The sequence below is a fragment of the Haliotis rubra genome, unplaced genomic scaffold (assembly GCF_003918875.1).
Source record: "Haliotis rubra isolate DU_JTF1 unplaced genomic scaffold, ASM391887v1 Scf159, whole genome shotgun sequence".
In the NCBI taxonomy this organism is placed as follows: domain Eukaryota; kingdom Metazoa; phylum Mollusca; class Gastropoda; order Lepetellida; family Haliotidae; genus Haliotis; species Haliotis rubra.
In genome coordinates this window covers 684,718-707,195 of record NW_025765547.1, presented here as the reverse complement: position 1 = coordinate 707,195, position 22,478 = coordinate 684,718, and the positions used below count along the sequence as shown (strand labels likewise).

The window sequence follows — 22,478 nt, the reverse complement described above, 5'->3', positions numbered from 1 at the left end:
AATTTTCTGACAGGAGTAAATTTCCTGGTCTGTTAATCCCACCAGTGTCTAAATATAGGAATTGAACAGTTGAACGTCTCCCTAACAGGTGGTTAGTAAAATGTTAGTTCTGTAAACCTGTACAGTGGCCTTGTGTCGAAGTACTCTAAATACACTAGCGGGCTAGAAAGTGCACATGGCAGATATACCCAGTGAGTGGTGAAATAGAACAACCAAGAAAGGGTTAATCGATGTGGATATATTTCATACAGGTATCGCTCGTGTGTTTTGGACAATAACATTTCTTTGTTTCGGCGACAACCCGTAAAATTCGGGTTAGATATGATCTTCAGTAACCCATGCTTGTCGTAAGAAGCGACGGGATCGGGTGGTTAGGCTCGCTGACCTGGTTGGCACATGTCATCGTATCCTAATTGCGTAGATCGATGCTCATTGCTGTTGATCACTGGATTGTCTGGTCCAGGCTCGATTATTTACAGACCTCCGCCATATAGTTGGAATATTGCTGAGTGCGACGTAAAACTCACTCACTCACTGCCTGTTTCGGCTTCCCTATATAGTCATGATCGATACGCCTTCTTCACCATATGATAACGATTGTTGCGATATGCCTAACTAACAACACGATAGATACCGCGAGACTATATTCACGATACGATACATATTCCGATACTAGAGCTCCTGTAAGCTTTCAAGACCATACGGCGCGATACTTGATGTTTTGGTACTAGACATATCCCGATACTAGAGTTACGATTCGCCATCCTCGCGGTGCAATGAATATCGATATATCACGATACTATAATTACCTCGATACCCCAAGCTCGCATGTCGATCAACATATCAACAACGCATATTCACTTGCTCATTGCGAAATGCATCACCTTCCACACACACTGACCAGAATCATTACCTCGTGTGGGTGTGATATATGACGTCACGTACAGGGTCACGCTTCAGTCACGTGATGATTACTGATACGACTCGCTGATAACTGGGCGAGGGTCATCAATATCCCATTGTGCTCTGAGGTCATATCAACACAAACATGTCGGAAAAGGAAGGTAGGCGATCTAGAACTCTTACACATTTTAATTGTGATTTAAATTTTCTGTACTGTATATGAATGATGTATTTTGTAGAGTACAAGTGAAATTAATAGCGCGGACAGAAGCAGTAAATTCATACCTCAATGTCGGTAGACAATTGATAGCTTGGTGTGTCTGGTCGACATGTGAAATATTATCTGTGTAGAACGGGACAAGCCTTCATTAAGTATGTGCTCTCTAAATTGTATTAGCGATTGGGAACATTACAAAATATATAACCTTAAAAACTATTTACAAGACGGTGTGTGAGGGAGAACATCGCATTGAGTAGTATTTTGAGTAGGGGTTATTTGCTGGAACAGGGTTTTTCTGCCCAGCTTCCAGAGTGAGTGAGTAAGTGAGTGAGTTTAACACCTCACTGAGCAGGTTTTGTTACAGACAGGATATTTTAGACATTACTTCAGTGTGTGAATTTAGTTTTACGCCGCACTCAGCAATATGCCATATATATATATGTGTGTGTGTGTGTGTGGTCTGTACATAATCGACTCTGAACCGTACAATCCAGGGACCAACATCATGAATATCGATCTACGCAAACTTCACAGAGTGAGTGAGTGGGTTTACATTGAGAATATAACACGTCATTGAGCAATGTCTGTTCTCGCCACTGCTTAAAGAATGAGTGTCTGAGTTCCTTCATGCTGAAGGGAAAAATGCCAATGTTTTCTTCGTAAAATATGCTTTCCAATACTTTATGCATGTAAACACTTCAAGCTCCAAACACTTATACTAGCCCTTGAAGGCCATTGACGATGATGATAAAAAGTCTGTGATTTTTTCACGCAGGACTTTTACCCCAAGGGGCCCCACCCAGTTACCAGCAAAGCCAGGGTTACGGCCCCACCCCAGGAGGCACCCCCGGGGTACCGAGCTATGCAGCTGTGGGCCAGCAAGGCTATAGTACTCCTTATGGACAACAGCAAGTTATAGTAGGTTTTTTATTTTCAAAGACTGTAATTTTTGCTTTACATAATTAAGTTATCGTATACCACGATGGGCTCCATGGACATGTGGCTTATGGTTAAAACAGACACTGATGGGGTTCCGGGTTCGAAATGTCCACCAAACTGTCCTGAGCTCCGTTCCACGTTGTGATCTTAACGCAAAGAAGATCGTAACGCTTGCACTTGAATCTTGACTACAATGAGCTCGTACCACACGGCGATCTCGGCGCACGGACAATGGGAACGACACCATTTGGACATTTCCCACGACGGTTACGAACGTCGACCTAGGGGAACAGCTGGTCAGGCTTGGTGGTTGATGGTATGACCATTCCGACGACGTGGACCTGCGCTATTCGTATTATTGTCATGTCCAGATGCGATTAATATTGAAGCATACAAGTTTACTACAAATCATAAATTTTTATGCTTCATTATTGACGAAGTAGCTTCTGGAATGCCGATCAAACAATCAGACGCGATTACTTAAACGCCGCCTCCATTTAACATAGCATGAAACTTTACCATAGATTTAAAACAATCTTGTATAAAAATCACAAAATATAGGTGCATGAAGTAAAATATATTAGAAAGATCAAAATTTCAACGAAAACAGCATTCAATATGATAGCCATACAGCAATTGATATCGACATGTCAATTGCGGGAACAGGTGTAATAGTGAAAAACAAGCTTTCATCGTCATGGACAATGGGCGCACACATCTAAAATCGCTTAAGTCACGTGATATGTCACAGCGTGTATGGTCATCGCCTGCTGTTACAAGAACTCTCCGGACAAAATGGCAGTCGTCACGTGGGATATGACGCCATTCTTGTTGGAGGGTCTGGATCTGTTTTTGTGGTTTGGCTGGATGGTGTAGTTGCTGGCTAACACGACCATCTTTGACACCCAGAGGTTTTCTATGGTGGACATTTCCCGGTTGGCCATCAGTGCCTGCTGTGCCTACAGACCCGAATGAAATCTACAGGCCCAATTTTTTAAACAAACCAAAATAGACTACACTGTACACAGTTTCACACTGTTTCTACAAAATCAATTAGCGAAGCCTATGGCGCAGAGAGAAGTTTTTATTTGTTGAAGACTGGTGTTGACATACCTATGCGCAAAGCGCTGAACTACCAGGAAGTGAAACTGTAAGTTATCATAACATTATGAGTAGTGGGTGATTCCCGACCGTTAAAAAGCAAAGCAATTATGGGAAAGATTAAAGTTTTAAAAAAGCAGAGATAATTTCCTGAAGGCCACAAGAGCCTGCATATATTTGAAACTGCCAGTCTGATACAACCGGCGCTGGGCCTCCGGGCCTGCAATTATTTCGAACGCTGTGTCTGGGGAGCGTGTAGACAGAGCATTCTGTGCAATTCCTGCTGTATGGGGTCTGGCGGTGTAGTGCTGAGAAAGGACATCAAGAGGTAGCTCTTGTAGAAATGGGAGGACCAAGAATGACATCCATGTAACTCTCAGCTGTCAAATTTCTGTTGATGATGACCTTTCGCTCTCTCCTGATGTCAAGTTCCTCCCAACACCATAACGCCACCGTGCACCATACGGCACGACCTCTAGAATGCAAGATGTCCCCGTTCGTCCTCCCTTTCGGCGTTAAACTGTGACCAGAAAAAAACTAGCTTTAATCAATTAAGGCGTCTCTCTGCCAGTCACGTCGCTGCCAACGACGTAAAGTCTTAGCTCATCTCAATCTCTGGCGACTCTGTCAGTAACTGTCCTCTGTGAGGTCTCTAAGATCTTCATTATCCCGGGAAGATCCGGGTTAGAATTGATCTTCAGTAACAACTGATTGTCGTAAGAGGCGACTAACGGGATCGGGTGGTCAGGCTCGCTGACATGTCATCGTATCCCAAATGCGCAGATCGATGCTCATGCTGTTGATCACTGGATTGACTAGTCCATACTTGATTATTTACAGACCGCCGCCATATAGCTCGAGTATTGCTGAGTGCAACGTTAAACAACAAACCATCCAACCAATCCTATCATTTAGATACCCTGTTTGCATGTGTAGTTTCGGCTGCACAAGCGGTACGTGTTGATCACTTTTGGGCATTTTCGTTTTACGCCACTTTTAACAATATTCCAGCATTATTACGGCGGGGGACACCACAAATGGGCTTCACGCATTGTACCCATGTGGGGACTCAACCCGGGTCTTCAGCGTGACGAGCGAACGCCTTATCCACTAGGCTACCCCATCGCCCCTTCTTTGCTCAGGACAAACCCCATACGGATAATTTACGTTTAAGGCAAGCCCAAAGCAAATCTTGATACGCGACCTTAACCGGTTGTTTATCTCGATGCATGGCTAACGACAATGTAAGTCCATGATTCTGACGTTATGATCTTCAGCGCTGGTGTTTGATATTGGAGTCCGCTTGTCTCGAACTACGGACAACTCGATGAATGTTCGTGTATCAAGGTATCCAAGTTAATGAGATGTCTTTGCGTGATGTTGAGTTTTCTGCTGTTTCTGTAGGTACACCAACCAGGGGTCTATCGAGGACACGTGACCGAGGTACCTGACAACATGGGCCTGGCCATCCTCGCTACAGTATTGTGCTGCTGGCCGTTAGGCATTGTGGCAATCTTCAGAGCTCAAGAGGTGAGTGTGACACAATCATAACATAGGTTGTATAATGGATTACGCTATCTTAGTGAAAATTCTGGTACAAAAAATGGCTGAATTTGCATGCTCGATGGTTGGGACTTAACTCCCCCCGAAAGGTTCTAGAACTTCCTCTTTACTTAGAAAGCGTAATCCAAAATACATACCTTACACTATAAACAAACATGATTATTTCGGGATAATGGCCACAGACTTCGGATGCGGATAGGCGAATATAATGTCTTTAACAAGACACCATTCTTGTTCACATTTTTCGACATACAGAAAATAGATATGTGTACTTGTCTCGAGAACAAGAAGATTGGATAATTAGAAATGTTTCATAGTTTATATGTATAATGCATTTAATTAATTATCCGATCAAATCTAGATCGTAACACCCGACTAATCTTCTTGTCCTTTCCTTGAAGGCTCGACGAGCATTAGACCGAGGAGACGTTCCTTCAGCTCTCATGCTGTCCGCGCAGGCAAAGCGCTACTCTCTGTGGGCCGTGGCCTGTGGCTGTGTCCTTGTGGTCGTCGTCATCGTCATCGTGGTCGTCGTTGTGACGTCAAACTCCTATTATGGTTGAGCCAGATACTCACAGGGGTGGGGTTAGGGTGGGGTTTGGACCACAAACATGCTTGTACATAACTGCATTGACTGTAAAACCTTGTGCAATAAAGACTCCCTTGGCGAATAGAGGTGTTCATTTTCATCCGATATTGATTTAAAGGTGCATAAGTATAATAAATCATAAGTATTCCACTTCGGCAACGCCTGTCTGAAACTCACCAGTGACCGAACATGGAAACAGGACATCGGTGCACGACGATGAGCAGCACATCACAGAGGTTGACCCCCCGATTTAAATATGTGGCCTCTTACAACTACTACACACTCTTGCTCTTATAAGATGGCGATATAGTAGTAGTAGTAGTAGTAGTAGTAGTAGTAGTAGTAGTAGTAGTAGTAGTAGTAGTTGTGCGTGTTTGTAGTAGTAGCAGCAGTAGTAGTAGTTTTGCGTGTTTGTTGTTTCTCGTTGCAGTCAACACTATCCTTACTTTGTGGTATGGCGGTCTGTAGATCATCAATTTGGGCCAGGCGATCTAGTGATTGACATCATGATCACACAGGTGGGATACCATGGCATGCGTCAACCAAGGCAGCAAGCCTGTCAAACCAATCCGGTTTTTTACGATTATCAAGGATTGCTGAATATATAAAAACTTCACGGGACGTCGTAGTTGTACACGGGTAGTTGTAGCGGCAGTCGCAGCAGTAGTAGTAGTAAAACAAGGTTGTATGGCTTACTTGTTTACAACATTGAAATTGTTTAAGAAATAATGACAAGATATTGCATTAACAGTATTGTTTATTTGAGTACAACATTCATTGAAGACAAGACACAGAGGCATGTGCAAGCAGATGCATTTTAATTGCGAATGAGCTTTCCATGGCAGTCGCCTTAGAAATGTAGAAGATTAAATATTTTCAACTTTATCAAAATATGTCCACTTGCAATCTCTCATTGACAGTAATACGTAATGTGAGTGAATGTTTTGTTAAAGGGAAACATAATCATGACGATCATAAAACAGACAATGTAATCGGACTTCAATCCAGGATGGTTTTGAACTGTTTAAAATAATCAAGATACACACAATGCAGGGAATCGAACCTAGGCCTTCGACCTCACACGACAACAATTGCACAACATAGTTGTGCCATTAAAACGTTAAACTTGTAGTCCTAAAGTAGTCCTGTATTGCAACAAATGCTCCCTAAGCGATAAAATAATTATCATCTCTTGGTTAAGACATGACGTCATGTTGTCGTCAATGTGAGTGAGGATACCGTCTTTGTGAAGCAACGAGGCCTGAAGCTTCAGCAGTGTGGCCTGATGAAGAAGCTGCTCCTCGGGGGTCAAGGACGACGTGTCCAGCTGGAACAGACCCTGTTCTCTGTGGAGGAGGACCTTCTGTTGTTGCAAGAGGACAATCTCCTCGTTGTTCTTGATCAGCGTGTCCTGCAGTTTCTGTAGGAGACTAATCTGGCCTTCGATAAAGTCCAGTTGACGTAGAAGGGCAGATGGCGATGGGTGGATTCTGGGGTCGCCGATGTCTACGACGAGTCGCTGGGACGTGGCTAACATCAGGATTTGTTGTTTTAGCAGCGAGGCCTGGTCTTTGTTCATGAGAGTCTGTGTTGTGTGGAGGTTTGTCTGTTTTGTTTGTAGATCTGAAGGGTATGTCTGAACCTTTTGCTTGATGTTTAGAAATATGTCGGTTTCTGACTGAAGGGAATGACTGCCCTGTTTGTTCAACTTCGTGCATTCTTCGCTTCGATTTTTGAAAGTTAGAATAGTGTGTAATGTTTGTTGTACTAATACGGTTTCAGTTGTGTTGGCTGGTGATTTGATGTCAGGAGTTGGTGCCTGCGTGGGTGTTGATTCGTGTGTAGTTGGTGTAGGTGTGGTTGGTTTGGGTGACGTTGCCGTGTCTGTAGTTGGTTTGGGTGACGTTGCCGTGTCTGTAGTTGGTTTGGGTGACGTTGCCGTGTCTGTAGTTGGTTTGGGTGACGTTGCCGTGTCTGTAGTTGGTTTGGGTGACGTTGCCGTGTCTGTAGTTGGTTTGGGTGACGTTGCCGTGTCTGTAGTTGGTTTGGGTGACGTTGCCGTGTCTGTAGTTGCTTTGGGTATAGTTGCCGTGTCTGTAGTTGCTTTGGGTATAGTTGCCGTGTCTGTAGTTGGGTCAGGTGTAGTTGTCGTGTCTGTAGTTGGGTGAGGTATAGTTGCCGTGTCTGTAGTTGGGTTAGGTGTAGTTGTCGTGTCTGTAGTTGGGTTAGGTATAGTTGCCGTGTCTGTAGTTGGGTTAGGTATAGTTGCCGTGTCTGTAGTTGGGTTAGGTATAGTTGTCGTGTCTGTAGTTGGGTTAGGTGTAGTTGCCGTGTCTGTAGTTGGGTTAGGTGTAGTTGTCGTGTCTGTAGTTGGTTTGGGTATAGTTGCCGTGTCTGTAGTTGGTTTGGGTATAGTTGCCGTGTCTGTAGTTGGTTGGTTTGGGCATAGCTGCCGTGTCTGTAGTTGGTTTGGGTATAGTTGCCGTGTCTGTAGTTGGTTTGGGTATAGTTGCCGTGTCTGTAGTTGGTTTGGGTATAGTTGCCGTGTCTGTAGTTGGTTTGGGTATAGTTGCCGTGTCTGTAGTTGGTTTGGGTATAGTTGCCGTGTCTGTAGTTGGTTTGGGTATAGTTGCCGTGTCTGTAGTTGGGTTAGGTGTAGTTGTCGTGTCTGTAGTTGGGTTAGGTATAGTTGCCGTGTCTGTAGTAGTTGGTGTAGCTGTCGTCTGTAGTTGTTAGGTGTAGTTGTCGTGTCTGTAGTTGGGTTAGGTATAGTTGCCGTGTCTGTAGTTGGGTTAGGTATAGTTGCCGTGTCTGTAGTTGGGTTAGGTGTAGTTGTCGTGTCTGTAGTTGGGTTAGGTATAGTTGCCGTGTCTGTAGTTGGGTTCGGTATAGTTGCCGTGTCTGTAGTTGGGTTGGGGGTATAGTTGCCGTGTCTGTAGTTGGTTTAGGTATAGTTGCCGTGTCTGTAGTTGGTTTGGGTATAGTTGCCGTGTCTGTAGTTGGTTTGGGTATAGTTGCCGTGTCTGTAGTTGGGTTGGGTATAGTTGCCGTGTCTGTCTGTTGTTGGTTTGGTATAGTTGCCGTGTCTGTAGTTGGGTTAGGTATAGTTGCCGTGTCTGTAGTTGGGTTAGGGTAGTAGTTGCGTGTCTGTAGTTGCTTAGTGTAGTTGTCGTGTCTGTAGTTGGGTTAGGTATAGTTGCCGTGTCTGTAGTTGGGTTAGGTGTAGTTGCCGTGTCTGTAGTTGGTGTCTGTAGGTATAGTTGCCGTGTCTGTAGTTGGGTTAGGTGTAGTTGTCGTGTCTGTAGTTGGGTTAGGTATAGTTGCCGTGTCTGTAGTTGGTTTGGGTATAGTTGCCGTGTCTGTAGTTGGGTTAGGTGTAGTTGCCGTGTCTGTAGTTGGGTTGGGTATAGTTGCCGTGTCTGTAGTTGGGTTAGGTGTAGTTGCCGTGTCTGTAGTTGGGTTAGGTGTAGTTGTCGTGTCTGTAGTTGGGTTAGGTATAGTTGCCGTGTCTGTAGTTGGGTATAGTTGTCGTGTCTGTAGTTGGTTGGGTAGGTATAGCTGCCGTGTCTGTAGTTGGGTTAGGTATAGTTGCCGTGTCTGTAGTTGGGTTAGGTGTAGTTGTCGTGTCTGTAGTTGGGTTAGGTGTAGTTGTCGTGTCTGTAGTTGGGTTAGGTGTAGTTGTCGTGTCTGTAGTTGGGTTAGGTGTAGTTGTCGTGTCTGTAGTTGGGTTAGGTGTAGTTGTCGTGTCTGTAGTTGGGTTAGGTGTAGTTGTCGTCTGTAGTTAGGTGTAGTTGTCGTGTCTGTAGTTGGGTTAGGTGTAGTTGTCGTGTCTGTAGTTGGGTTAGGTGTAGTTGTCGTGTCTGTAGTTGGGTTAGGTGAAGTTGTCGTGTCTGTAGTTGGGTTAGGTGTAGTTGCCGTGTCTGTAGTTGGGTTAGGTGTAGTTGTCGTGTCTGTAGTTGGTTTGGGTATAGTTGCCGTGTCTGTAGTTGGTTTGGGTATAGTTGCCGTGTCTGTAGTTGGTTTGGGTATAGTTGCCGTGTCTGTAGTTGGTTTGGGTATAGTTGCCGTGTCTGTAGTTGGTTTGGGTATAGTTGCCGTGTCTGTAGTTGGTTTGGGTATAGTTGTCGTGTCTATAGTTGGTTTGGGTATAGTTGCCGTGTCTGTAGTTGGGTCAGGTGTAGTTGCCGTGTCTGTAGTTGGGTTAGGTGTAGTTGCCGTGTCTGTAGTTGGGTTAGGTGTAGTTGTCGTGTCTGTAGTTGGGTTAGGTGTAGTTGTCGTGTCTGTAGTTGGGTTAGGTGTAGTTGTCGTGTCTGTAGTTGGTTTGGGTGTAGTTGTCGTGTCTGTAGTTGGTTTAGGTGAAGTTGATTTGTGTGTAGCTGATTTGTACATAGCTAGTTTTGATGCTGTTGGTTTAACCGAATCTGTAAAGAAAACAATCAAAGCTTTTGGTTTTGGGTATTTTGGTGGTAACAAACATTGTTTTGAAACACTTATGGTGTGTGTATAGAAGAGTTCCATATTGTCCTGTCCAGACAAAGGACATTTGTGTACAATAATTCTGAAAACTTTGGAAACGTCCTCATTATATCTACCGTATTAGGCTACGTTTTGAAAGTTTGATTGATTGAAGCCTTGAATGTTGTCACCTTGAGAAAACAGCCTCAGAACAAGAGTCATAAGATGCTCTTTCTAACAATAATCTGCATCCCAAAAGTTCGTGAAATGTAGTCACTGAAGGGGTTTAAATGCTGGGATTTTGTTTGACCCAAGCTAAAGTTGGAACATAGATGTTATCCCTTTAGTTACACAGTCTTGTGGAATTTGTTGTTGTCTCTCAGAATCTTTTTGTGTACATCTAAATATGAAACAGGCGAAACACCAATACCCTGTGAGCAGTCAACATTACAGTGGAAACCCCATTACCTGAGTCAATGAGGAGCAGATTTGAGGAGGGAATCCTGGATATACTCACATCCACGCACGTTGTCTACAGCAGCAATTGATCCATAGTGGTCACGTGTGCCCCTAAAGATTATCTGCAAATACATAAACACACTTCCGTTGTGAAAGGAATTATTACAGATACAAATATTTTGTAAGCATTCCGCAAAGATATATTCGTTTCAGTTAGCTTAACTGAGAAGATTATTTCTAGGAGGGCTCACGTTGTCATTCTAGCTTATGGACCGCGGCTCATTACTAATCGGCAATGGATTGACAGTGAATTTACAGAGCATCGGCAGTTGATCGACAGTGGATCAACAGAGCATAGGCAGTTGGTCGAAAGTGGATCTACAGAGCATCGGCAGTTGGCCGACAGTGGATCAATAGAGCATCGGCAGTTGGTCGACAGTGGATCTACAGAGCATCGGCAGTTGGTCGACAGTGGATCAAAGGAAATAGGCAGTTGGTCGACAGTGGATCTACAGAGCATCGGCAGTTGGTCGACAGTGGATCAAAGGAAATAGGCAGTTGGTCGACAGTGGATCTACGGAGCATCGGCAGTTGGTCGACAGTGGATCAACAGAGCATAGGCAGTTGGTCGACATTGGATCTACGGAGCATCGGCAGTTGGTCGACAGTGGATCAACAGAGCATAGGCAGTTGGTCGACAGTGGATCAACAGAGCACAGGCAGTTGGTCGACAGTGGATCGGCAAAACATGGACATTTGACAGTGGATCAACAGAGCATCGGCAGTTGGTCGACAGTGGATCGACAGAGCATGGACATTTGACAGTAGATCAACAGAGCATCGGCAGTTGGTCAACAGTGGATTAACAAGCATCGGCATTTGACAGTGGATTAACAAGTATAGGGTGTGGGTTGACGGTGTACCAGTGGTTGGTCGACATTGGATTAACAAGTATACAGTGTGGGATGACAGTGTACCAGCGGTTGGTTGACAGTGGATTAAGTAACAGGTGTGGGTCGGCGGTTGGTCGTCAGTGTGCGATACGGACTACAGTAAGTGTTCTTTAGTGTTGAGACTGATCTGACGTGTTTAGGACGTCATATGAAGTCATAACAGTCGGCAAACCCAGAAAGCAAACTGTTTAATATTGTTGTTTAGAACTGACATATTTATTGTCTAGAATTGTGGCAATGCTTGGTAAAGCATGACGCCAAGACACCACAGCATTGTTGCTTCATTAAGACGGATTAACTATGAAAATACCCTTTCCACGATTGCATACCTGATAATCACCTGCTGCTTGCAGGGTTACGTTTGTGGCTGTCCAACCTCGTGTCGAAGGCAAGGAGATGACTTTAGATGTCCCTTCCAACGTCGCAACTAAGATGTCCAGAGTGTCTGAAGTTGGTGCCCGCAGCACGTATTCAAAATACAGCATTACAGTCCCGTTGCAGAGTAGGGGGGCTGACCAAGTCTGTCGTTTCGCCGTCCTTTGTCAGCATACTGGTAGTTGTCAGGTGAACGAAACTCCCTGTCAACACACGCAAAATACTTCTTTCATGTTGGTTTTGAATTCATATTTGCTATTATTCTCATACACTCATGACAATGTCAAAGTCAAATGAATATTTTCAGAAATAATGGGAATGACGACAATTCCAAAATGCATGAATAGGATACGGGATATTTACATGTTACAATATATAAATACAACAAAGAAGATTTGGGTGATCTTGGCACAGTCATTCATGTTAGGCTCATATTCAGCTCACTTGTCCTGGCAGTAAACCACGGGTACTCTCCTAATGTTATCCAAGAGATTAGGAAGTGCCAAGAACAATGGGCAGTCGGACAATTTGGTACTTGGAATACAAGTGTGATATTTAGTAAACGAGATACCATAACTTGCCATGTTTTTCCTGCATCTTATCAATCACATTACTGTTCAAAGGGACATAAAATTAAATAACACAAATCGTTTCATTGGCTTTATCAAAACGGACAAGATATGGTTGGTTGGTGGTGTGTTTTCTTGGACAGTATATGGGCATATTCCAGATAAGTTTAAAGGCATCATTTTTGCTTGATCTTATTTTATGATAAATTGTAGCAAAATAAGACGTCACACTATATCGTTTCCACTGACCTGAAGATCCATTGATTCCACCAAACTGTAGATCGTTTCTCCACGTCAGAAACCCCGATCCCGTCACATTTTTGGAGGTAAAGCCGCACATGTCGTCGTCAAAGTTGCATGACAGAGATGTGGCACAAGGTAGCTGTCCTGAATAGGTAACAGACTATGTGTGAATAGGTAACAGACTATGTGTGAATAGGTAACAGACTATGTGTGAATAGGTAACAGACTATGTGTGAGTAGGTAACAGACTATGTGTGAGTAGGTAACAGACTATGTGTAGGTAACAGACTATGTGTGAGTAGGTAACAGACTATGTGTGAATAGGTAACAGACTATGTGTGAGTAGGTAACAGACTATGTGTGAATAGGTAACAGACTATGTGTGAATACGTAACAGTGTGTGTGAATAGGTAACAGTGTGTGAATAGGTAACAGACTATGTGTGAATAGGTAACAGACTATGTGTGAATAGGTAACAGACTATGTATGAATACGTTACAGTGTGTGTGAATAGGTAACAGGCTATGTGTGAATAGGTAACAGACTATGTGTGAATAGGTAACAGACTAGGTGTGAATAGGTAACAGTGTGTGTGAGTAGGTAACAGACTAACTTCTTGTGAGTAGGCAACTAGTGTGAATAGGTACGAATGAATAGGTAACAGACTATGTATGAATACGTAACAGTGTGTGTGAATAGGTAACAGGCTATGTGTGAGTAGGTAACAGACTTTGTGTGAATAGGTAACAGACTAGGTGTGAATAGGTAACAGACTGTGTGAATAGGTAACAGACTATGTGTGAATAGGCATGAAAGACGCCTTTGTTGAACAACTCAACTGATTATAATTATATCAACTATGACTCCCAGCTGTGGCCCTGGTTATGTTTCGAGTCATAACATGACCGTATCAGAACCTGTGCAGGTGACATAATAGATCTGGTAGACAGACTCGGGGACTTGGTTGATGGCTTGTCATCGAACTAACACGCGTGGATTGCTGATCATAATATCGATTACTGGAGTTCTCTAAAAGACGCGATGTTTACAATTTACACACGCAAACACACACACACACACACACGTGTAGATTTGTTTCCTGTACCACACTGTGTTCGTACCACTAGGATAACTCCCATACTTTATCATAAGCTAACGACAATCGTAGGGCAAAGTTCTTTTTATGGAGCGGGACCATGGCTGTTAGTATTCAAGTACAACCCGACTGCGATCACTTCTCCTCTGAGCTCTGTCATGCTGAGAGACCGACATCCTATGCGCCATCACAATATGCGACGACACACAATAGGCCCGGAAACACTTAACACCCTCTTTATTTATAGCATCTTCGGTAATGCAGGATATTATATGTCCATTCTATTAATGGTGAATACTATGGCTCATTTTACCAATAACCCGGTCAATTTCCGGGCTACAGATTAGGAAATGAGTTTTAAAACGAGGCTAACCAAGCAAGATACACCGTTGTTAACAAGTAAACATAAGCGACAACTCCATTTCCATAATGGAAAAACCCGACTTCATGATACCACTCCGACTGTGTCAGTCTTCTATGTATACTACTCACACTTTGCTAAGGACCACAAAAATTCACAACTTTACTTAAACGTAGATTTATAACTTGAAATTGTGTCCATTTAAAACTGGATAAATAATAATATGGTAATCCCTCATTACTCAAATAGTCACTTTAAGCTAACCTTATGCACTTGATACACTAGTAACCATATAAATGGATTTCATGGCACCATTCAACCATTTTGCAAATCATGGAACGAGTCATTGACAAATAAAGAGCACATGTCATAGCAGGTATTAGATCCACAGGATGCAATGACTTACTGAAACCTAGGTTCCATGCTTTCAATAAACTTAGGTATTTAAACCAGCTTTGACCCCACATAATAGTTTTCTGTTGAATCCATCATTTGATCCTTAGCAAAGTGTGAATAGTATATGAACAGTGATGAAACCAAATGGTCGCGAAACAGTGAGCAGCAGTGGCACCGTCACAAACCCATGCAAAGGCAGGACAATTGTTGACAAACATCATAGTTTCTTACTCACAATATACGTCACCACAGTATACAGCAATACTGAGTCCTAACAGATATAATTCCAAAATCAAATATATTAGAATGAGTGAGTGAGTGAGTTTTACACTGCTTTTAGCATTATTCCAGCAATATCACGGCGGGAGACCTCAGAAATGGGCTTTACACATTGTACTCATGTAGGGAATCGAACCCGGGTCTTCTGCGCGATGAACGAACGCTTTAACCACTAGGCTACCCCATTGCCCCAAATATATTAGAAGATTCCAAATTCATGTAAGAGGAATAACTGAAATGCAACAATCCGCAATGAAGAAAATGAGAATATGGATTTAGTTTCCTGAATTCGGTGCAATATGGGCATTATTCGCTAGGCTGGCGAACTACACGTGCTGAAGGAACACAAGATGCATTCGGGCATACCCACAGCTCACAATAACGTCAGTGCGTAATGAATCCTGAGATCCAGAGTAACGTGCCACGTTTATCGACTGAGAGATGAGGTCGTTGGTGTGCTGCTGCAAGATGCAGACATGAAAGCGTCGCTCACCACATTCGTTGCACTTGTCACCATGGAGAGGGTGGCAGACAACTGCGTTAGACAAGTGGACAGATTTGGTGGAGGAATCGTTGTGGTGTGGGGAGCGGTGGTTCAAGGCAATCTGACAGCAATCTTGGCGCTACGACGATCGTAAGCCTGTGTTAAAGTATGGGTGTTATGATCACCATGTCGACTGTTAAGTTACCTACTTCCCCGGCACAGGTTATGCGCCGTTTCATTGTATCCAGACAACCTGGCGAATCGGACCACAATATTTCTAAAGGGCATCATGTTGGCAAGTCCAAGGCTCTCTCGTGGGCGGATGCAGGCAGAATGGATCTGGGTAAGGGTAGGTGCATACACAAGATAACGTCCAACTTCATAGTTATAAACTTCTGGTTCGTTGCATATAGCGACGTTTCGGTCTAACTTCCTACACAGTTACCAAGCTGGAGTGTCTACAATCAAGAGACGAGCCTGATATGTGAATAAAAAAGCACCATATCGACAAAACATACGGATGGATGGATGAAGTAAAGATCGGGACTGCAAGGATGAAAAGCGTGTGACGGGCTAGATGGATGCTTATTGAAACAGCCTATTACTTGATTAGATATTCATAGGCAGACGAGAAGTAATTCTCTTAAACTCTGTACTGATCAAAGGTTTGTGACAGGGGATTTCTATAAGGCCTGCACATGCAAGTCTCGCGAGGCGCTACTTCCGGTACTAAGCTGGTTCCCGGCTCCTTTTGCGATATACGATATGGGGCCCAGCTTTACTTCCGGTACCAGATTTCCGGTGACAAGGGTATATTAAAGAACCAGTTCTGGTTCCAAATTGCGCAACCGCCAATATGACTTTACTGGACCGGAACAAATGTGTACAACCATACTTGACTGTCACAGCTGTTGACAGTCGTAATAATTGGATTGTTAGATCGGAATTTTGTTGTTTCTGCAAGGATTATCGGTTCCTTTCTGTCAGCTGACAGCCATGAGACCATTCGCAAAGGTATGAAATGTTCACTAATCAACGTGAGGTCTCGCGAAATACCGTGACCTTCTTACGGGCCCTATAGCTTCTCAGAGCTTTCTTTTAGTGAAGTCCTGATGTTTGCCTCAAGTTACGATATAGACTGTCAAACTGAATTTTCACGTTAGGGAACGTTTTCTGGTGATCTGTGATTGCTGAATTGTTGTCTGGTTAGACTGTTAATGTCATAAGCTGTTTGATGCGGATAACAAATGAAACCTTTCATATCTTAGTGGAAATCACTGCAGCTTGATAACGTTGTACGAACTTACATCGAAACGGTGCAAGCTGTTAAACAAATCTCCAAAAGGTGTACGTTTTCTCATTTACTCACCACTCCTAGAATGCCAATCACACACTTACCGTATCCTTGATATGTTCCGCAAAGCAGCCTTGAGTGCTAATCGTAACTCACGCACAATCGTAACTCAAGCACAATCGTAACTCACGCACAATCGTAACTCACGCACTTTAACGTAAGCTTACGATGACTCTGCATCGTTTTGTGGGCCGGGGCACTCGACTATGTGCCACAAAGCGATCGTAGCGCAACGGCTGTCGTAAGTCTACTAGGAAGTGAGTTAGATCGTCGTATCCCTGCGATCACTTTTTGGACCGTGTACCTGGACACTGTACTGGGGGTGGCAGGATAATGGTTCGGGCCTGGAATTGTGGTGATAAAAGACCAAACGCTGATCTCACAGATAAACGTCACCGAGTTGGTATTACGGTTCATCGTGTGCCCCTTACTGCAGATTTTGTGTCAAAACCTCAAGAGCGCACATACATCACCCACCCACTGGGGTATTCTCGGGACGTGGACATCCTGTGTCATGTAAAAACAAAGTCCAGAAAAAGATCCTAAATGTCAACACGTTACCCCGGGCAATTTGCTGTCCAGAGATGCAGATAACTGATACATGTCCCATACTGTACCCTTTGATCGACATATTAGAAGACGCCCAAAAGAGACGCGACGTAATACAGAGAACCAGGGAGACTGCTATCGGACACATGACTTATGTGATGGGATCAGCTCCATGAGGCAGGGCGACTTTTATGATTACATTTTATGATTAGAAAAGTTAAGTTAAGATGATCTGCTTGTTTGATTTATTAAATTGGCTTCTTCTTCTTGACAACGCACTTTATTCAAAAGCTAAATACCAACGATAGCTTCGTTCCAGAAGTGGCGTCACCATCTATATATTTACCATCTCTAACAATACTTCCCGGTCATGAGATCAATTTGATTGGACAAACAAGTATAAAGTCCTGCAATTGGACTCAAAACAAAAGTATCATAACGAAGCATGATGGCGTTATAATCAGTATAGTTATTGACGAACACTACTACCCACCTGTGGCTGTTTTCAAACAGACCGTGGACAAATAGATTCCAAACAGGGTACAGAAAGAGACGCGTAGTTTCATAATGGCGTGGTTGTAGCTGCTGTGACAGTGGGCGTCGAAATGGTTGTATCAGCTGTGTTACAGCTTCTTTATCTTGGACGCTATCATGTGATATATGACCGACCAAACCTTACGTCATACCAGTGTATCTCAATATTACCGTTTGCATGAAGCCAGACTAGTCACCAGGCGTATTGTGATACTGCTCCCATACCAGATGAATTATAGTTTTTTCCGGGTAAAGGTGAACCTGGAATATTTAAACCATATAATTACGCTCAACAATCAAACATCGTATCACTAAAATTCATTTGGCATTTCTCACGTGACATCTCTCAACATTCAAGCTGTATTAGGTTGCTTTGTAATCAGAGCTGTAACCCCAAGAGAGGAAAAAGGCTTGAGATGCGGGGTCCTAGCCAGCATGCCCCGGTCGGGCCAATCTGGGGATCTTAGCCCCGTTTCACAAAACTATCGTAGCGCTACGACAGTCGTAAATCTATGTTATAGGGCCTAGATTTTCGAGGCTCTCTTAGCGCTAAGACAGTCGTAAGTGCCACACATTAACCTTAACTTAGGACCATCTTAGCGCTAAGACAGCTTCGAACATCCAGGCCCAGGCCCCTATTCCACACAGACCACGAATCCCACGAATTGCCACGAATTGACAAATTTGAGTATTCGTAGTTGAATCGTAATCAGTTCGTGAAGTTCTTAACTAATTCGTAATATAGTCGTTGTCAGTTCTTGCAGTTCTTGAGTAATCGGGAATTCGTGGCCAAAGTTTTGAACTGTTCAAAATTTTGGCCACGCACTCCCGATTAAAATTAATCGTAGTTAATTCGTAACAGATTCGTAGTGCATTCTTAGGCATCGTAACCAAATCGTAATCAATTCTTAGGTATTCTTAACTCATTCGTGTATTCGTCAGTTCGTGGTTTGACAACGAATCGGCTACGAATCTGTCAGGAATCCCACAAATTCACGCCGAAGCAGTTACGAAGCAAGTAAGAACTACCTACGAATCAGCTACGACAGTAAATTGGGTATATAAGGAGTTTAACATTCACTTCCGGTCATTAGCTGCTGACGATTGTGCCACGTATCCACGTATTAGCAAGATACCAAGAAAAGCTGCAAGTAAGGGCAAGGGGAGAGGGAAGAAAAGCAAGAGAGCCAGGGAAGAGGGTGAAGAAGGCAGCACCTCACCCCCAACCCCCACAAAAGTAGCTACCCCTCCACTGGAAGATTCAGCAGCTCCAGAAGTTGAAAACAATGTGGCAGATTCAGCAGCTCAGTCAGTAGGTGTTGAGTCAGTGGCTGGTGATGTTGGTGATGATGATGAACTAGCAGCTTCTTCCCAGTATAAGAGTAAGAAAGTCAGGTTCTTGTCCAACCTCACAGAGGACGAACAAGAGGATGTGGCCCTCTTCCTTGAGAGGAATGTCTTCATCTACAACAAGAGGCGGTTAGACCACCTCTGTGTCTCTAAAATGAATAAGGCGTGGGAAGATCTGGCCCAGGAGATGGGGAAGGAGATGAAGGCATTGACTACATTTTTTGAGAGCATCCGTACCAGATAGGGAAACTCAGGAGGAAGAAGAGTGGTCAGGCATCTTTTGAGATGACAGACCGCCAACAGTGGATATGGACCAGATTCCAGTTCCTGATGCCCCACATCGGACATGTCACCCAACGCATAGCTTCCGGAGTGGCACCACCACCAGCCAGTGTGATGAGTTCCAGGAAGAGGAGCCACAGTATCCAGTGACCACCACGAGTTTGACCTGTTCAACGCTGAGAAGCAGACAGATCTGGAAGCAGGAAGATCAGCACCAGCACCTCCTCAACTGTACCAGCAGTGGCAGCGAGACCCCTCGCAGTGGCAGTCCAGACCGGTGGCCCCAGCGGGGTCGGTGTGACACTCACAGGAGCCAACCTGGGTCGACAGGCAGTTCCCAGGATACAGCTAGTCTCCAAGCCAACAGGAACTGCCCCGTCAAAGGTCATCACAGACAGCTACCTACACCAACCTGGTGCCTCCTGCCCAGAGCCAGCAGACCCGGTCGTCCTCCAGTGCCTCGGAGCATCAGCAGGAAGCGTCATTCAACCTGTCTGAGATACTGATGGACATCAGCCCCACAGCAGTTGCCACTCGGGTCACACAGACCTCGACGGCAACCGCTCAGCTTGACAGGTCCACACTCTCCACTCCATAGACTGTGTGTTTAGCTGTGTACATCTTAGACTGTGCGCTTTTAGCTGGGTGCTCTTAGTGAAATGTTTATGTCTAAAAATTCCTCTCAAAGAGTTTATGTTTTGGTTTGATATGATATGATTATGATATGAATGTACTTAGATAAGCATTTCTATCTTTCAGTTTCATATAATACCAATAAAACTTGAAAAAAGATCTAAAAAAGAATAAAGTTTGTTTTTGTTTGCGTGGTCCGAGCAGAGATATTGACAGATGGATTGGGGCAATGTGAACATTGCAAAAACAAAACATTCATGACATAAAGCAGAAATTTAAATATAGTGAAGGAGGGAGCTGTTGTGCCAGTAGTCAGTAGAGCAATACAAGCCCTCTTGGGTCTCTTGTTTTCATAAACATTTTATCAGCGCTAATGAGCATTAATAAACACTATTAACATAATTTTAGCATGAAATATCAACATTTATCATTCAGTTACCATTCACTCCTGCCTGTCTTTCTTGCCACGGAACTGAACCTGCTTCACTGTTAAAGTAGGCCTTAAGATAGTCTCTTATCACTTTGCCCTCACGATTGTCTCTGTTGGGTGCCTAGAACTGGGGTATCTCCTCCACCTGTTGGTCTGCCCTCCAGGCACCAGGGATATTGGTGTGGTCCTCATCCTCCCGGTCCACATCTGCATTGCCAGTAGCAGGGAATCTGATCCTCAGTAAGTTGTGGAGGATGACTCCTGCCTCCACCAGTAGCCGCACCACATCAGGTCCATGTTCCAGGGTGCCCAGGAAGCATCTCCATCTGTTGGCCAGTATTCCGAAACCATTCTCTACCACACGTCTGCCCCTGGATAATCTGTAGTTGGCCACCAGCATGTCATTGTCCAGACCCCTCCTGCCATAGGGTTTCATGAGAAAAGTCCTCAGAGGAAAAGCATCATCCCCCAGGATGTAGTAGGCTGTGTCTCTGTCATCATTGGGCAGGCGATCGCTGTCAGGGAAGTTTATGGTGTTGTCACCAATGCACTCTTTCAGTTCTAAAGCACCAAACAGCTGTGCGTCGGATTGATGACCTTCTCCACCAGTGTCTATCCAGATGAATTAATAGTCCGCATCCACCAGGGCCAACAGCACTACGGAGAAAAAACCTTTGTAGTTGAAGAACACACTGCCTGAGTTGTGTGGTTTCCTGATGGCTATGTGCTTGCCATCCAAGGCCCCCAGGGCATGAGGAACATTCCACCGGTCTTGGAACTGCTGGGCAATGTCTTTACAGTCCTCCTGGGTCCTTGGCAGTAGCATGACTTCATCCTTCAGCTCCTGTATGATGGCCTGACAGACTTCCTGCACAATCCATACCACTGTGCTGTAGCCACACCGGAAGTCATACTGGATGGTGTGATACCGGTCTCCTGTAGCCAGGTGTCTGAGAGTCATGGCTAGCTTCATTCTAGGGCATCTAGGGCTGGTCTCCCTGTGGGTGTCCCTCCTCTGGATGACTGGGATAATCCTGTTGAGGAGCTCATCAAACATGTGGGGTGGCATTCTCACATAGTTGGCAAATGCCTTCTCATCTTCCATCCTCAGCTCTTGCATCAGTCTGTTGTAGTGACTATATTCTAGTCTTCTATCTGGTGTCAGCCACGGTCTAACCCACCACCTGGGTGCTCTTCTCCTCCTCCTTCGAAACAGTCTTCTGATAGTGATCAGCAGCTGGTGTTGATACTCCAGTTCCAGGGTCAATACGACAGCTGCTCTACGTTGAACATCCATTTTGCAACTGATACCCAAACAAGGGTGACGACCCTTTTATACCTATCTCCCACGAATTGTCCAGAGTAGTCCCGAATTCATTTATTCGTACCTGATTCGTACGTGCATTCGGCCTATTCTTAACTGATTCGTAACTGATTCCTAATATTCGGGCAGTATCCATAATAGATTCTTTTAAATCGTAGTGAATTCTTGACAATATTCGTGCGATTCCATCCGAATCCCACGAATATTCGTACCTGTATCGTAAATGAATCGTAGAGCGTCACGAATGGACGCAGAAAAGTTGTACAATTCCACGAATCAGCACGAATTCTCACGAATCCTCAAATTTATCAATTCGTGGCGATTCGTGGGATTCGTGGTCTGTGTGGAATAGGGGCATAGTAGAAGGTACGACAGTCGTAGCGCTACGATAGCTGGGGCCTTATTCTCGAAACGTTCGTAGCCCTAAAAATTCTTAACTTTGATCGTAGCCAATGTTTTAAGAATGGGCTGAAGAAGTTCGTAGGGCTACGAACGTTTCGAGAATAGCTAGCCAGGTCCCTGGTGGGGAAGGGCGAATTCCCTTCTCAGTAAAGTCATTGAAAACATGTATTAAGAACAATTTGTGTGGTTTTAAGTGGTCAAAACGTGCATGGTGAGGAAAATAGCTAAATATCTTAAAATGGTTTCATTTTCTTGAATAAATCATTCACAACATCAGCATGAGAGCGTGACATGAGATGTAAAAGCGCGAGTCTCAAGCCATGTGCGTGAGAGTTGGCACATGTGTTGAAATAATCGGGTCTGGAACACAGACCATGACATGCGTTATAACACGATCATTTTAAGCGAATGACAAGCTTGTCATAAAAGGCGCATGCGCATGGTTTGCTTCTGACTAGTTCTAACCCGGGTCTTCACGAGTCTGTATCGCGAGGATAGCGACTTTTACCAGCTGCTGCCCTGTTCACGGGATTCTTCAAGGACAACTTCTTGTAATGAGTGATTGAGTGAGTGAGTTTAGTTTAACGCCGCACTCAGCAATATTCCAGCTATATGGCGACGGTCTGTAAATAATC

General features: G+C 44.2%; 3 protein-coding genes across 3 annotated transcripts; 1 reads left to right on the top strand and 2 right to left on the bottom strand.

The window, feature by feature from the left end:
* Window positions 1-960: 960 nt before the first annotated feature.
* LOC124271210 (proline-rich transmembrane protein 1-like) lies at window positions 961-5,397 on the top strand. The gene is made up of 4 exons (XM_046706292.1): window positions 961-1,064; window positions 1,899-2,041; window positions 4,568-4,693; window positions 5,128-5,397. The coding sequence occupies exons 1-4, from the start codon at window positions 1,049-1,051 to the stop codon at window positions 5,287-5,289; spliced, it is 447 nt and encodes a 148-aa protein (XP_046562248.1). The 5' UTR covers window positions 961-1,048; the 3' UTR covers window positions 5,290-5,397.
* Window positions 5,398-7,120: 1,723 nt separating this feature from the next.
* LOC124271223 (mucin-5AC-like) lies at window positions 7,121-17,527 on the bottom strand. Its single transcript, XM_046706300.1, has 6 exons — window positions 17,382-17,527; window positions 12,376-12,513; window positions 11,512-11,760; window positions 10,288-10,351; window positions 8,908-9,736; window positions 7,121-7,439 (listed from the first exon to the last, which is right to left on the bottom strand). The coding sequence occupies exons 3-6, from the start codon at window positions 11,665-11,667 to the stop codon at window positions 7,121-7,123; spliced, it is 1,368 nt and encodes a 455-aa protein (XP_046562256.1). The 5' UTR covers window positions 11,668-11,760; window positions 12,376-12,513; window positions 17,382-17,527.
* Window positions 17,528-20,238: 2,711 nt separating this feature from the next.
* LOC124271222 lies at window positions 20,239-21,414 on the bottom strand. Its single transcript, XM_046706299.1, has 2 exons — window positions 20,790-21,414; window positions 20,239-20,678 (listed from the first exon to the last, which is right to left on the bottom strand). Exons 1-2 carry the CDS (start codon window positions 21,412-21,414, stop codon window positions 20,239-20,241), a joined length of 1,065 nt encoding a protein of 354 aa, XP_046562255.1.
* Window positions 21,415-22,478: the final 1,064 nt, after the last annotated feature.